This window comes from Vanacampus margaritifer, chromosome 8, assembly GCF_051991255.1.
Source record: "Vanacampus margaritifer isolate UIUO_Vmar chromosome 8, RoL_Vmar_1.0, whole genome shotgun sequence".
Classification (NCBI taxonomy): Eukaryota; Metazoa; Chordata; class Actinopteri; order Syngnathiformes; family Syngnathidae; genus Vanacampus; species Vanacampus margaritifer.
The window spans coordinates 20,023,305-20,040,510 of NC_135439.1; the positions used below are offsets into that span (position 1 = coordinate 20,023,305).

At 39.5% G+C, this 17,206-nt stretch overlaps 1 protein-coding gene across 1 annotated transcript; it reads right to left on the reverse strand.

Annotated features, from left to right (window-relative positions):
* Positions 1-560: 560 nt before the first annotated feature.
* Positions 561-15,329, reverse strand: tmf1 (TATA element modulatory factor 1). Its single transcript, XM_077573856.1, has 17 exons — positions 14,781-15,329; positions 13,291-14,702; positions 13,101-13,204; positions 10,253-10,379; positions 10,011-10,116; positions 8,782-8,924; positions 7,581-7,747; positions 6,870-7,026; positions 6,517-6,609; positions 6,283-6,439; positions 5,694-5,886; positions 4,000-4,069; positions 3,818-3,910; positions 3,623-3,730; positions 1,821-1,979; positions 1,609-1,734; positions 561-1,512 (listed from the first exon to the last, which is right to left on the reverse strand). The coding sequence occupies exons 1-17, from the start codon at positions 14,914-14,916 to the stop codon at positions 1,372-1,374; spliced, it is 3,492 nt and encodes a 1,163-aa protein (XP_077429982.1). The 5' UTR covers positions 14,917-15,329; the 3' UTR covers positions 561-1,371.
* Positions 15,330-17,206: the final 1,877 nt, after the last annotated feature.

Sequence of the window (17,206 nt, forward strand, 5' to 3'; positions counted from 1 at the left end):
ACTTTTATCCAAATTTCTTGAATATTTCAAAATGTTCAAATTTCCAATCACTCATAAGGGACATTTTGGGAACTATTATCATCCTTTACAAACATAAAACAATGGGGTAAATGCAGCGGACTTCCAACTTCCGGGTTTTACACATCAGAGCCGTTTCCAGCCACTGCTGGCCCAGTTCCTACACTCACACCCCCAACCCTGGGCCTCCCAACTGCGCACTCCCGCCGATCTATGCTATCTGAAATGCTTCGAACACTGAGACAGACACTACACACTCGCTGCCTTGCACCCGTCGACGGGAACGCGCAACCGAGGGGCACAAAGGCGGAAGCGCAAGTTCTGGGACGCAGCCCACACCTCGTAAACCGGAAACGGAAACAAAGTTGTTGGGTGAAAACCCAGAAGTCTCGCCTCCTCCATGGCATATAGTCGATAGTGGGCCACGCCACGGCAACTTTTTGACCCGTAGTTTTTATGGTCACTAATTTTGTTGTGAAAGGACTTTGTCACGTTACCGTAAAAATGTGTGTTTCTGTCGCTGACAAATGATCAAGAATGACTAAGAACTGAGTGAGAATTTTTTCCCCCCACTACTCAAAACTTTATTCATATATTTATACATTTACATTGAGATCTCAACAACAAAGCACACACTGATATGGCTATGCTGTGAAACAATAGTAATATAATTTCTATGCACTGTACATCTGTTAATATTTAAATAAAGAAACCCGGGAAGAATTTGTTCAGTGTAAAAACCTTCACCATATCAATACAATTGCAAAGATGAAATGGAGAGAAGCAAAACATGGATTACAAAATAAGGTCTGTGTGTGTGTGTGTGTGTGTGTGCGTGTGGAGGGGGGTGCTGGGGGCAATATACTGTACTCTGAAGTGTGTGTTGGGCCATCATGGGCTGTCCGAATGGCCTAAAATTTTGTTGAGGTTGAGTACAAAGCTCCATAAAATTGTGTTGAGGAAGCAACAGATCTTTAACTCTCCTGGCAGATAACTTCATTGGTCACAAAAGAATTTCCCTGATGCTGTCAGTAGCCTTCTGAGATATTTATTTTTCAAACAGTTGCCCAACGGTATTAAGACCTCGATGTCTGCAGAAGCCGTAGCGGAGTTGCTATGCCTGGAAGTTTCACTAAGGTTGTTCATACATTACTTTTCTTATTTCTCATCTGGACAATCAGTGTATCCTTCATACGGATTTGGTGCTATGCAAAGTACACTACGTGATTTCATGGAAACTCCTGCCAGAATATTGTTTTATTAACCAAAATAAAATTATTTATAATACAAATGATCATTCGTTTTAAAGTCTTACTCTGTGAACCCCCCACAAACACTCAAAGTGTAATATATTTATTTCTGGTTCTTCAGCAGTTCATCAATTTGGGTTTTGAACATGCTCTTGACATCTTCAAGGTCCAGCTTAAGCTCATCTGCTTCTTCAGCTTTTTCTCCATACATCTGCAAGATGGTGTTGTGCCTCTGCTCCAGTTCCTGAAAAACAAATTAAGCAAAGAAGACCAATCTGTAAAAATCCCCAAAATATATGTTGTAGATTTGCGTTTGGAATGTCTGTCTGTTAGTTCTCACCTTGAGTTGAATTGTCAGCTTGGGGATCTCTGCAACCTGCTCCTGCATCTCATCATTTTGATTGGTGAGTCGTACCAGCTCCTCTGCCATCACAGAGCGTCTCCTCTCCAGGCTAGAAATCTCCAGCTAACAAGGCAAGTGTTTCATGGACAAATCAAACATGAGCGTCCATGTCTATATACGCTCTTGTGTGTAATTGTGTTCATCGCTACCTGCAACTGTGCTATTTCGCCTTCCCTCAATTTAAGTTGAGACTGCATATTCTCTATGACGCTGGAGCCACCAGACAGCCGGGCGGCTTCATACAAGTTGGTCCCGCTCATCGACACGGACATGGTCCCACTTCCCATTGTATGGTCTAAAGAATCATCCTTTGGAGATAAGTGCAACAAGTCAAGAACAACACATTAGTGATTGAAGTAAGATGAATACTTACTCTTCCGTGTTCATGATGTTGATTATCAAAACATACAATGAGATCAGTGAATTCAGGCATTTCCTAAGGATTTTATTCACAAATTTGTGGACAGTGAGAATATGCAGCCACCCGCGCCATTTTTGATTCTCAACTGTGACGCCCAACCCTCTGCTCGTCCCTCATATTCTTTGTCCTTGCAAAAAAAAAACTCCCAGTTAGTCACATGGTACCTCCTTCTTTTTCTTCGCCCTCGTAGTCACAAGATGGAACACAGGAAATCAGATAAGGGTTGACGTTGTTTACAGAAGAGACAGAGAGAGACTGGGGAGCCGTAGTATAAACAAAGGGGTCTAATTAACACATTCGCTTGCCCCCACCACATGTTCTCAGGAGAGCACAAAGAGAAAACCACCCCCCTCACATCATTTGAATTCTCACACAAAACTATACTGAGTAAATCAAAGCAATTTTGTCCAATTCTAAATAGTTATAACTAAATCAAAACAGTTATAATTAAATTGAAACAGAAGATTCACTTCATGATGCACCCAATATTCGGCCACCGAAAATTTGAAAAATATGCATTTTCAGCATTCGTCCGAAATAAAATTGGAGCCCCAAAAAATATTGCCGAAATAGGATGTTGTGGTCACGCAAGCAAACAAAAAAAAAATTGCTGCAAGCAAGCGTATTTATGAATTGAACGCCGGGGTGAGCGTTCCGCCTCAATGTTAATTCATGAGCAGTAGCCGAAAGCTAGCGTTTTGAGGCTAACCCGGTCGATGCTATTTCAAATCAGCGGCAAGGAATAATGGCAACGGCACAAAGTGTTAGCGGAAAGCAGTATTGTGATCTCCATATGGTGTGTGTGCGCCAGCGAGAGAAGAGGACGCGGAAGACAACAAGGCAAGTGTGTGCGTGTAGCAGCTACGCTAGTTTACAGCGATCAAACTTCTTATTCAGCAACTCACGTGTCATAGCAAATTGTTTGCTGCTGAAATGCAAAAAAAAGCCCCCATTGAATAAGCAACACGGCACAATTATTTTGCAGCAATTAGCATTAGAATATGGCTAAGTTTTGTCAATATTCACATTCCTGGTGAAAACACTGACAAAAAGAGCTTGTTGCAACATGGCCCTGGCTGATCTATTATACTCTGCTGCCACCTGCCGTCCGTTTATTTATTTATTTTAAGAACTACCATTGCTTTAAGCCACCTCTTCATGTCAGAAGCTGCATCAAAGCCTTCTGTATGCTCTTGCATAAAATAAAATAAAATCTGAAGCGTGTAAACACGTTTTGGGGAGGGAAGGACATAGTATTCTAAAACATTTTTACACGTTTTTGGGTTTGAATGAGTTAATGCATTGCCGAGGTATTGGATCAGCACATACTCAAAATCAAGTGTCTTGTACTTGGGTGGGAAAATGTGCTTGAGACACATACAATATCAAAGAAACACTAATAAGTAGGGAAGACACTCACTTCACGTAAAATTATCTTTGTATCTCCACATAGAACTTTAACATAATTTAGTTATGCCTCCTATTTAAGTGGAGTTTGAGGAAACCGTATTGTTAGTCTTGCTAGTGTACCTGTGAAAATATAGAGGAGTGCAAACCAGCATTGTCAGCTCCACTTATGGAGCTTGAGCGGGACAGTGAGGGCGTGGAAGAAGGTGGCAGATCATGCATTACGCTCTTCTGCTCCGCAACAGAAAGAAAATACAACAACATTAGAGAACATGTTTGAGATCACAATGGAAACAAATTCAATTGAATAGTGCAAACCTTTTCCTTGAGTGCCTCTTGTGCCAAGTAGTACTTTTTCTTCTCCTGTTCCACCTTCATTTTCTCCATCTCTAGTTGATTGGTAAGCAGCAGCTGGTAAAGGAGAAAGGGGCAAATACTTTAAGTAAACAAGACACCTTGTGGAGGACTAGAGCAATAAGTGGGGGGGAGCAAAACGATACCTTTTCTTTCTTTGCTTCTTCGAGCACGCGATTGTGTTTTTCTTGTAGATTTGCCAACTCTATATGCTCTCTACATTGAAAGAAGTCAAAAGATGCTCGGTCAATAAAATTCAAGACTAAAAGATTCAGGACACCATCTGCATTTTATCTACATGGTGTGTTCTTTACCAAGTGATACATTGTCTTAATCTTTGCACTGAACTGCATTAATCCAAACGGATCAAATCTCCATGAAGCAATAGCTTCACATATAAACAATTGGGGAGATTGTCTGAGTACTTCTATCCAATTCAACAATTTAACTCTTAAATCAAGGTTGGATTTTTATTATTTCAATTGTTACGGTTGTTGTCACGATCTAATATTTTTAGAATCGGTTAATCAACTAATCAGATTCATTTTAATGTTGCTTTTTTTTCCTGATTACGGTTTATTTCAGTGATTGGCGTTTATTTCGTACTTCGTATTGTTGTTTAAAAAAGAAAAGGGGGGATTGATGTTGTACTATGTTACCAATTTGGCCATTGTTTTTGAATGTCATTGAAATTGGCTTTGTCACACCTTGACACGTGATTCATCTCTGTGTATGTTTAGCTGTTTTATGGTTATGCTATTGTTTTCTTGTATAGTGTATTTGCTTGTTTTTGCTGTTTTATTGTTTTATCCCCATTTTTTCCCCTTTCCCTTAAGAGGTGTTGCCTCTTGTCAGGCCACAGTTGTAAATACGAATTTGTTCTTAATCTCGTTTGCCTGACTAAATAAAGGTTAAAAAAAAGAAATAATAATCCAAAGTAAACACTGTTTGAAAATGACTTATTTTGATTAAAGACAGAAGATATAATCAGTCTTCTTTCATGAAGGACTATAAAAATCAGTGAACAATTATTGTCGATTTGCTGATAACAATTACTCAATTATTAACTCATTTACTGCCATTGACGGCTATAAACGTAAAAAAAAATTCCTTTGAACTATTACTATTAGTTTACATTTTTTCCCCCACTTTTGTTAAGAGTATGAAAACCTAGAATTTTGTTGTACATTTAGAACAGAGATAAAATTTGTGATTAATTGTGAGTTAACTAGTGAAGGCAAGCGATTAATTACGATTAAAATTTTAATCACCCGTCCCCCTAATTTTTAATAATCTTTTCTTTTTCTTTTTTTTAATTCATTCACTGCCATTGACAGCTATAAACGTCCCAAAATTATTTAACTATTTCTATTATATATCTTAAACAAATATTGTACATTTAGAACAGATATAAAATGTGTGATTAATCATGAGTTAACTAGTGAAGTCATGCGATTAAATCTTTTTTTTTTTATGAATTCATGGCAGTGAATGAGTTAAAATAGCTGTCTATTAATTTGATAATCGAATGATTGTCGATTAATTTATTAATTTTGACAGATCTACAGCCAAGTAACGTCACTGTCTAAGTTGAATTCGTGTTTGTGATCCTTTGTTTCGGCAATTTGCTCATTTTAAGCAAGTTAAAACTACCAAACACGCTCACATTACAAAGTGACATTATGCTACTTGAGTCACCTTTGTATATAGATTTATATTTGAAAGCTTGTGCTCCTATATGTCACTAAGTAAAAAAAAAAAAATGTAGTTATGATTATGATGATGGGTGGATGTATCAACATAATAAGTTAATATAGGTTTTTAATCTGCACTTTACTACCTGCTGCTTTCATCTTCCATTTTTTCTCTTCTGCTCTTCTCAGTCTCCACAAGTGCCAGCAACCTGACCTTCTCCTGGCGAAGAAGGGAATTTTGGGACTCGAGTGAGGCCAACTGGCACTTAATAGAGAGCAAATCTTCTGTTGCTGCGCGTTCTTTCTCAACTGCAACGGCTAGTTGTGCCTGGGCTTCAACTGAGAGTACGAAAAAAAAAAGGAGGATAAGATTATTTTTACGTCAAATCAGATTTTCCGCTCTACATAGCACACCTGTTGTTAAATGCAAACACAATAAGTAGCGTGAAACCGTGAATTTTCTTTGTGAATGAAAAGTAACCATCTGTCAATCTACCTACTTATCTCTCTACACTCTACAAATTAGGTTAGTTAGTAGTTAGTTTGTGGCATTAAATGTAAACAGACAGCAAAATAGTACAAGGACTAAAACAAACGTAATAGCAGTCAAAAAAAAAAGCATGATTTACATCAAGAAATAATTTCCTAAAGTTGGTACGGTGTTTTTCCCAAAATAATCATTTTGGTGCATACCTTGAGGTTTTCTCCACACGCAGAAAAGCATTCAACTCTTACCAAGCCTATCAGAGATGCTCTTCTCTAGTTTTTCCCAGGATGCCGTCTGCCCACCCAGTGAAGCTTGCAGATTCTCAATTTGACGCAGCAAAGGTCTCGTTGCTGAAGTAACACTTTCACTGAGCTCCTGGTTCCTTGACTCGGCTTCCTGGAGCCTCTGTGGAAGAAGACACGAAAAAGTGGCATAACAGGAGAACTAGAGTTGTAGAATGAGACCCAACATTACTACATTACCTTCTGTAATTCATTGATCTCCTCCCTTAAATAATCTTCTTTCCTTGCCTGCTGTTGCTCCACCCTCTGGAGCGCCAATCTCAAGTCACTCACCTGTGCATCACATTGAGAGTTACTGAATGAGCACACAAAGAGACAGTCGATGTTGGGCCCCTAAAATTAGATTGACTAGTTTGGTGCCTTGCTCAAATGCAATAATGAACTGTTCTTAATGATACTACTTTAGTCCTGTGTAACTTAGGAGAATGATTAAACATGCAATCTATTGTGCATTTCTTACTACTGTGTCAGCATTGATACATGACAATAGCGAACAAGCCAACAGATCTGATTTGTGTGTGAAGGCGTGTCACCTGATTGGCTAGAAGCTCTTGCTGCACTCGGGCCTCCTCCTGGGCCTTTACAAGGGCCAAGCTTTGCAGCTCCCTGGCTTGTATCTCCCTACCCAGAGCTGCCTCTTCAACCTTACTGGCTCTGCTAGCATTGGCTTTGTGAAGTTCTGCTAGCTCCCTGTAAACAAAAAGGTGAGAGATGACTAAACATATACTACTCACAAAAAAGCTCAACCTTTACATCACAACTTAAGTTTAGCTTCTCTAACTTTTGCATGCACATGTCCAAGTACTCAAAGTATGCTTACAAGCATCTTAAATCATTCACAGCCATTGACGGCAATAGACGTCAAAAATTCATTTGAACTATTTCTATTAGTTTAACATTTTTTCCACTTTTGTTAACACCTAGGAAAAAAAATATTGTACATTTAGAACAGATGTAAAATTTGTGATTAATCGTGAGTTAACTATTGAAGTCATGCAATTACAATAAAAAAAATAATAATCGCCTGATGCCCCTCATTTTTTAAAAATCTTTTCAAAAAAATAAAATAAAAGATTATTAGAAAAATGTTTAGGTTTTTATACTCTTGTTAACAAAAGTGGAAAAAAAAGTTAAACTAATAGAAATAGTTCAAATGAATTTTTGACGTTTATAGGCGCCAATGGCAGTGAATGAGTTAAGGTAGTCCCAAATATTCAACAGAATCAGCGTAAGATGTTGTTTACTTGTAAGAGTTATCCAGAGCGGCCTGGAGACTTCTGTTCTTCTCGAGCAGCTCCTCAGAGTCTGTCTGTAGCCTGCTCTGCTGCTCCTCCTGGCACTCTACAGCTGAGTTCAGCTTCTTGATGTTGTCCCTATGCTGCTTCTCCACTTCTTCCTTCTCTTCCAAAACCTATATACAATTTTCAAACCCCCAAAATACACCACTTTAATCCATAAAAAAAAAAAGGACAGTACAGTTTTTTTTCCTGAATGTCCTTCATTCCTGGTAGCACATTTTTTGAACATTGACCCTAACAGTTCAAATAAATGTTACTAGTTAAGTTAATGAAATAATCAATGATGAGAAACTTATTTTGCTCCATTAGCAAAAACAGTACATATAACTAGCACCTATACGTATAAAACTAATAAATGTTATTCTTTCTTCATGAATTATGTCTTTATAATTTTGTTTTGTATCATTAACAAGGTTATGTTGTTAAGTTTGGGAAAATTTAGAATGTTCCATCAGTTGCAAAAGGTACCCCTGCCTTGTCACATTTCATTAGAATTGCAAATTCACCTATTCACAGATTTATTAGGGGAACTTACCCTTGATAATTCGCTGACAAATTGAACTCTTCACTACTTTGTGTTTTTTTTCTGAAACGCCCAAATGTGCCGCAAGATGGCAGCAAAGCCATTTGATGGAAAAGGAAGCCTACGTTTCCATAAGGAGTGCTTGAAACCTTCTATGTGCACTTCCACAAAAAGCCATAAAGATTGACCATCTCAACTTAAATTAAAGATTTACCAGCACATTAGTCAATCTTTTTATGCTCATTCTTGGAACCAACATAGTACAAGATGAAAGCCCTTTCTTATACAAAAGTAGTCATCATCTGGAGAGAAGCTTTGTGGCGGAGGAGCCAAGTTAAGCCTAGTAGGCGGAAGTTGTGAAGTAATCACTACATGAACTTAAACATTTCAGGTGTATTCTTTCAAAATCAATAAGACATTTTGATTTAATTGCTTTTCAATATATCTTTTAATATATTGTTGCTAGTAACAAGAGTAAGTGGCATGTTAGTCCTTGCGTCTAAAGGAAAAACAAAAGGTATATATATCCTTAGTTTTTCTTTTATTGAGACAACAAAGCATTTCTATAGGTTTTAAAGGGTGACATTTTTGCAGAAAGCTTTGCAGCACTGCACTAACTCCCACCTGCTGCAGATGCCTGAGCTCGTCCTCCACTTCCTTTATTTTCTTCTGTTGCTTGGTGAGTCTTGCATCACTGTCCTTCTCCTTCGCACGCAGTTTCTTGATGATGTTACTATGCTGAAGCTGTTGCTTGGACAACTTTTCACCTATAAGTGAAATGTAAACAGGCAAACATTGATCACTCCTGAGCAGCATTTCACTCACAAGATGAATGTTGAGTCATGAGCTCAAGCAAGCATTCATATAGATGTGATTTGAGTTCTCGTCTGTTGCGGTTTTTCATTTTACCAAGAGATACTTTTATTCTAGGACTTCCCCAGTGAGGATAAGTGGTAAAGAGAATGGATGGTTTGATCTGTACTTTATGACTGGCTGGCGACCAGTCCAGGGTGTACCCCATCTCTCACCCTAACTTGGGTAATATTCTGCAGCTCACCCGTGTGCCGTGGATAAGCGGTAAAGAAAGTTTTGGAGCCAGCTGATGGGTTGTTGAGCCCTTGTCTGACATTGAAAAATTACTTCATACACACCATACTGAATAACTTCTGCAATAAATTGTTGAGGACAAACTGGGCAAATGGGAGGGCAATGTTCCAAAACGGTGGCCAGGCTAATTACATTAAAAAGCCTGTGACAAGGTAGCGTCAAAATTATTTACAATCAGATTTGTTTAGGCCTCGTGAATCATGCTAATGCAGTTGGTTATAAAGTCAAAGTCCCAAAATAAAAATACATCAAGTTAAATAATTTTGCAAATTGAGGCAATCAGCTGGCCTTATATTGTCATTTAAAATTACAACAATAACAGAACAATAAAAACTATGTAAGACACTAGGCAAAATGTATATCTTCTGTGCTTCTCATCTTGATTTCATTCAAGATCCTGTTTAGAGAGCTAGGGGTCAATCCCAGATGACTTGGAGAACTAACCCCAGAAATGTTTAAAGCAAGAATACCCCGCATGTGTCAGCACCAGTACTCTGATCATTATTGTGCTCAGGGAAAAGGAATGACCGGTAAACGAATACTTCAACATAAGGGCAGCGACATGGCAAAATCATTTTTAGCTGCGGAATTGACGTAGAAACTCAATACACGTAGCGCCTTGGATCTTAAAGACAGCTCGCTATTGAACTGTGATGGCTGACAGATTAACATTAGAAGTTAAAAGTTAACTGTGCCAAGCTTATATTTACTGTATTTAGTGTTTATAGTACATTTATAGTACTTACCCTCTTCCAGCAGGCCTCTGATCTGTTCCTCTTTCTCTTTGATAAGCTCCAATGAAACACTGGAGTGAAGTCTTGAAGAAAGCTCCTCTCGCAGACCCTTAATTTCCTGTCAAGATACGCAAACCTTGAAACAAACACTTGTGGCAAGCTGTAGATTTTCCCTATTAATAATATTGAGATTATTCTAGTATCTGGATAGAAAATGTATTAATTCAATAAAATGTATATCAAATCAAAATTACCTTCTTGGCTATATCTCTCTCTTTGCAAGCCAGCTGAGCTTTCCTCTCAGTGTCTGCTATGCGCTGTGTAAATTCCTCCTTTAAGGACTGGACTGTGGAGCTCTCCTCCTTCAGAGTTATAACTTCACTGTAAGGAGAAGACATATATAAGTGAAGTGCCAAGGTCACCAACTCCAGTCCTTGACAGCAGATAACCAGCATATTTTGGATGTTTCCCTCTTCAAAACACACCAGATTCAAATGATCATCTCATCAGTAAGCTCTGCAGAAGCGTGATAGCGATCCTGATAGTTTGAATCAGGTGTGCCGGAGGAGGGAAACATACAAAAACATGCTGGATAAGTGCCCTTGAGGACCGGGGTCGGAGACCCCTTCATTAGTGTAAAAGCTCAATATTTTTTATTTATTTAATATTCTATTTAAACCCATTAAAGGGGAAGTTAACCCAAAATATGTTCTTTATAATATGTTTCATGTGTCCGCCAATAGTCCAAACACGGCATTCTGATTAATATTACGTTTGTGAAAAAAAAAAAAAAGACATCACAGTTGCTCAGGTTGAGGTAAGAACCAATCACGGCTCAGCTTCAGTAAACAGGTGAACTGTGATTGGTTGTTACTTGAGCCCTGAGCAACTATGATGCCATTTTCGGTCAACAACAAGTGGCAAAATGGCCGCCCTCTAAGTTGGATAAAAATGGCTGGATTTTGCTGCTTTAAGGTATATTTACGGATCTTCTCGTCAAACGTCCATTTGTCACTTTTTTTAAAATGCGCATGAGGAAGACCATTTTACCAGCTCTCCTGCTCGTCCGGGAGAAACGCCTATCAAATGTCGGGCTCATCTTTTTCAGTCTCTGCAGCCGGATGTCCTTTTCCGGCTCTCAGACATTTTCAAAGTACGGTTAGAACGGTGGAGCTACAATGATGAATGGCGGAGTCCAAAGCTCAGCGGCTACATGCTACAAACATTCGAAGTGCGCATCCGCAGCTAGGAACGAGCACGCACGACATCGTTACAGCAGACTGATTGACGGGATCGAGAACTACCCATTAACTCTTTGACTGCCAAAAACGTTAAATAACGTTTAGTAAAATCCTACGGAGGAGCGCCAAAGAAGTTAAAAGACGTTCACCAAGTTTTTTTTGTGTTTTTTTTGGAAATGGGTGGAGGAAAGCCTTGGCCAGCTGTGCTGAAAGTATCAAGCAAATCTAGTTAGTAAAATGCCTATTTTTGGCCCCTAGATGGCAGCGATGACTCTCTTTGGACAAGATTGGGTAGGCGTCAGTTGAAGACGTGAGGCGGAGCTAGAGTGTTGAGGGGACAATGGCTGAGGAAGCCATAATGGCGACCGGTTGCAAGCAGCTCACGCTTGAGCATTTTTTTCAAAGACGAAAAGCATCGACCAATGCTAAAGAGCACATTGATGACGACGATGATGATGATGGTGACTCCGAGGTTGACGCCGAAGTTGGAAGCGTTGACGCGGCGGCTATGATCACGTCATAAAGCCTCACCGGCTAGCGATGCTAACGCCGGAAAACGCGGAGCACAACTGAGCACGCTCAGGCGGACGTTCAATCGGACGATGAGTCCAATGCATATTCATCGGAGGAGTGGGTACAGTCTGATCACGGAGAAGACACTGGGTCTGGACTACGATGCCACCATGAATGGAGTGGATACGATGGATCAGAACATCTCTTACCACCCGGTATAGGAACAGAAGGACATGAGGAAGCCAGACGTAATACCACCGTAACGTCACCGTATCATGATCTGAGAGTAGACTTGATGGCAACATGGCCAAACACACACTGCAGTATATACTTGCTATTCCCCGGAAAAAAAAGCCAGCAAAAAAGTGTACCGTCTGCAATCGCAGTGAAACTAATCTGTTGTGCAAATCCTGCTGCGTCTCCTTGCACACAGGGGAGTGTTACAAAAAGAAAAACTGTATTTGAAACATCCACATAATTGTAAATAGTACCACGGTTGCACACATTTGTAAATAGTTTGCCAAATAGTTTTGTCAAATTGTTACACTGTTGAATGTAAATAAACATATTTTGCTATCAAAAAACACTTTTTCATTGTTAGTGGTAGTGTTTTACAGAAGTAAAGCACTGTGTAGGTGTTTGTGGCATCATTCATGGGAAAAAAAAGGTGTCAAATTCCCTAGAGTGCATGAAATAATATCGTTTCACAAAAAGCTTGATTTCTCCGTATTTTGTTTCAAAACAGAGCATTTGGGTGAAACTAACCATTTTCTATTGTTGATTACTGAAAAACGGAATAAGGTAGAAACAAACTTTTTTTTCTGATGAAAGATGAGAGTCCAATCTTTCATTTGGTAGTGTGTGTGTTTCCATTGTCCAAACACAAAATTTTCTGTGGACCTTGAAAGATCAGTCAAAATGCTTAAATCGGCTGGCACCCACGGCATCCCTTTTCTGAAAACGTCTGGCAGTCAAAGAGTTAAGATGATCCACCCGGACGCCGCAGCGACAAAAGATCCTTGAATGCACCTTAACTCATATTCTACGAGCATAACATTAATCAGAATACCATGTTTAGGCTAGTGGGGCTACATATAACATATTATTGTTTAGAATTTCAATTGAGGTTTGATTGATTGTGAATATAAATTCACTGAAATTAATTTAAAATTAAAGAAAAGTCAAGATTGCAGTGATGAGAACAGAAACAACCCTGATCCTGCACAGTATGTTACGAGCAATAAAACAAAAATAATGTACATGTATGTATAATGAGACAATATCAGTGATGAGGTCAATTTCAGAGCTTTCTGAGGCAGAAAATTTTGTGTCAATGCCCAATACTCACTCTCTAAGATTGTCACACTGTTCTTCCAGTCGAGCCTTGTCCTTGCTGACTACCAACAGCTGAGACTCTCGCTTTTCAAGGCGGCTCGAAAGTTCATTAATAACCTACAACAGCACAAATTACCGTTTACACTTGAAATGTTTTGTTTAAATCAATGACTTATATATAAAAAATATATATACACATTTACCTTTTGAAGCTCAACAATCGGAACTGTTGAAACACCTTTCATCTCCTCTGTGATTGGTGAAATTACCTCTTCTTCTGCATTCAAGTTGAAATCAGACTGTGCAACGTTTGCCACGTTCGCCCCCGAATCCTGTTCCTGCTCAGCCAGCAGTTCAGGCTGCTCACAATTCACAGGCGTTAAACTCCGTCCACTTTCTTCCATCTCGTCCACAGACTGCTTTCTCGCGGTTCCAGTGAAACACTCTTCTTTCTCCTCTTCCATATCATTTGTACTTTCCACTACTTCACCTTCTTGCCTCTCACATACACCTGATGGAACATCTGCTGGAAGAGCAGCGCCCGAAGTCACAGAAGCGAGTGTCCGACTCCCAGGGATCTCATCATCTGAGTTAATCTCACTGACACTCCGACTATCCAGCGACTGTACACTGAATGAATCAATTCGCTCAAATGCATCTGAGGAGGAACCACAACTCTCTGTAAGTTTTGGATAGTCTTCCAGGCGAGTGAAATCTCCACAAGCAGATGCGGAAAGAAGTTGGAATGAGCCATTCATCAAATGAAGGCTAGCCTTTCCTTCTCCTGTCTCTTGTCTGGAGCTGGCTGAGCTCTCACTCAACACGCTCTCATGGTCCAGTACTTCGATATCACTGGTGGTGGATGTTCCTGAAGAGAAGGCACTAACTGGAGGGGAGGGGGTGTCACTCTGACGGTCTTCTGTCTTTAAATCTTTCTGATCTAAATGTACATCCTTGGAAGATTGGGAGGCTGGTAGATCTGAATGCTTAGACTTTTTAGATTCTGCAGAAACTGTACAAAGTTCAGAAGAATCTGAGGGGCTTTTCCCAACCGGGTATTCTGTCTGAATCGGGTATTCTGTCTGAATCTGTGCCCACTCTGTATTACAGTCAACAGAATCTTTGGTGACAGAGTTATGTTTTCCTCTGCTGGTATTGGCATTTGTGTCATCTGGGCTGCAAGTAAGGTCACCACAGTTCTCAATGGGAGAAACTGGCTGGAGGAGAATAGTGTCCTGATGCGAGCTTTCAAACTCCACCAGTTGGCTATCACCACTTGTCTGGCATATGTGAGTCGAATCAGCAGACTCCATCTTTTGACTCTCCAATTCTTTCTTCATCAAAACATTTATGCTATTATTTTGTTTTTCCTGAGGCTGATTCTGAGTTTTAGATGGGGGTACAGAAACTACCTGGGATGTGGTGATGCATTGCCCATCTCCAGGTGGAAGGAAGGCACTAAAAAAGTCTTCAGATTCATCCATAACTGTGCGGGTGACAGGAGTAGTTATGGCCGCTGAGGGATTCAGAGTTAAAACGTTTTCTTCAGGTGGTGCTTCCCACTGGGTCAAACCCCATCCGCCACTTAATGACAACTTTTCAGGCAATGTCACACCTGACAACAAAAATAAAAGAAGTGCGCTTAATTACACAGTTAACATTAGATGCAAAACCACTGTTCAGTAAAACCTACCGTCATAGGGCATTACAGTTGTGTCACTCCATTGGCCGTCTTCCTTAATGTCCAGAACACGATCGATTGATTTCTGAGCTGTTGTCAGTGCTTGTTTGGCGAAAGTGGACAGGTGAGATGCGTTAAACCAACTCATCTTGACCACTAACCTAGCTCCAACTTGTTTTGCGGATTTAAAAATAAATCATTGAATACAGATTAGCAGAGTTAACTTGATCTACATTTTTGCCCTCGGCGATTGTCTGACGTGACAACACTTCGTTACATCAAAAATAGTTTTGGTCAGACTTGCTTTGTTGACAGTTCAATGCAACACTGCTAGCTTAGCTAGCTAAAGCTAGTATGAAATAGCATTTGTCATGAGATCGAAATAAGTATAGACGGGAATCTCGAGAGCGTCGGTTGATTACTTCATTAGTCGGCTACCAGAGTCTTCAAAGGAAAAGTATCATCATAAAAATCCAGTTTTTCCGTTTGTTTTGGTCGCTCTCAGCTGGTGATCTCGACGCTTTAGCGATGATGCTACTTCCGGTCTACGTAGCAGCATGACATCACTGTCTGGGCTGACTGGCGGCTCCGGGTGCGTTCGGATTTAAACTCCCGAGTAGGCACTGTTTCATTGCGATTGTTCGGAAACTGAGAGCATTGCTCAACTTTAACTTCGGTTATTCAGATTCAGAGTGCCCTGAAAAAGCTGAGCCCAAGCGCCCTAGGCGCTCCTCCTCAGGAGACAAGGAGCGCCCAAAACAAGGATGGGCAACTATGCTGGAGACGGACGCAATTTTCATCCGCGCTGCGCTACTCGGACCAACATAGAGAACCACACACTTCCGAACCAGACGTATGACATATGACAAAAATGCTTCTATAGATAACAACAAAATACTTGCATATTTGCAAAATCCTGTATGTGCACTTATTATATAATTTTTTTCATAATGCATTTTTTATTTATGTTTAAAATATCCTAACCCAGCAACAAACATTTTGACGCAAACAACAAAATATTTATGCTGTGATTTATTTATTTATTTTTCCAGTGTAAAGGGCTCTCTTTCATATAGATTACCATTCAAGGATGACACAAAACTAAAGCCATATCGCTAATAGCAGTTTTAGCTTTGTTTTGTTTTTTTTGTTTTATCTCAAGAGGCAATTGCCTCTTCATTATCTTAAGATCATCCCCAAGACATCAAAGTTATACTTACGATTATTTATTTTGTTTTATCATTATTTTGTATATAAACAGGATATAATTATCATTGGCCATTCACCACTGAAATCAGCGGGTGCTTCCCCATATTCTGCGATGCACTTTTTTCTCCTTAACACATTGTCAAGGTATCAGGACTCGGTAACAGGTCCTCAAAATTATATGACTCGGACTCAAGTGCAAAAAAAAAAAAAACGTGATCGGGACATGTCTAAATGTTATTGTCCGTCCGTATTATATATTTGTTGTTGTTTTTATTGGAGGAGATTTTGCTGTGAATATTACAATTAGAATAACATGGCCTGGCATCAATAAATGGTCTTTTTACTTAAAAGAACAAAAAGTGTTCCTTTAATATTTGTATTTGGCTGACCCTGATTTCAAGGTTTCAATTAACCAACATGAATATGCAAGAGCAGAGATTCCAGCCATTTTCCTCAAAACTTTGAGGCAGTCGCAGTACCCCTCGGCGTTAATGTGACCATTGTTGGGCTTTTTGTTGGTTCTGACCAAGCCATTTCAAAATAAAATGCTGCCCACGGGTTAAGTCAAGTTTGTCGCAGGCAAGTGGTTGCAGTTGGCACCCCCAAACTGGGTCTTCAATTCCTGACGGCGCCTCTATCTTCGTAATTGCCACACACAAATGAATTCTAATCTCAAGGTCAATCGATTTTAATGTTTGCACAAAATAACCAATAGGGGGCAGCATCTTTCTAGTTGTTTACTATCATTATTATGTCTGGTCACAGACTTCGAGAAAATATAAGGCAGTACACGTTTTGCAGTCAAAGTATAGCATTAGTAATTCCATTATTATTTCAGACAGCAATGTAGGCTTCTAGCCTCAATAACGATATCCTTTATATGTTTTAGTAATTAAATAACAGTCGGAAAGAGATTGTACAATAGGAAAAATACCACTTTTGCACCTAACATTTATCATGGGGCAGTCATTTGTCCAAATGTCCAAAGGATCTATTATAACATTATTTTACATGTTACTCTTATATTGTAAATGCAACAAACAGTGAGACAAAACAGCTGTGGAAAATAAAGAAATACAATAAAAAGGCACAATAATGTTGATTTACTGTGTTGGGCTGCTATCAGAGTGTAGAATTACATGAGGCATTTAGTGTGAATGGAAAACATAAAATTGAGAACCTGTGATTAAGCTTAATGGCTTTAGCAGGGAGGATAGCTCCCACAAGTA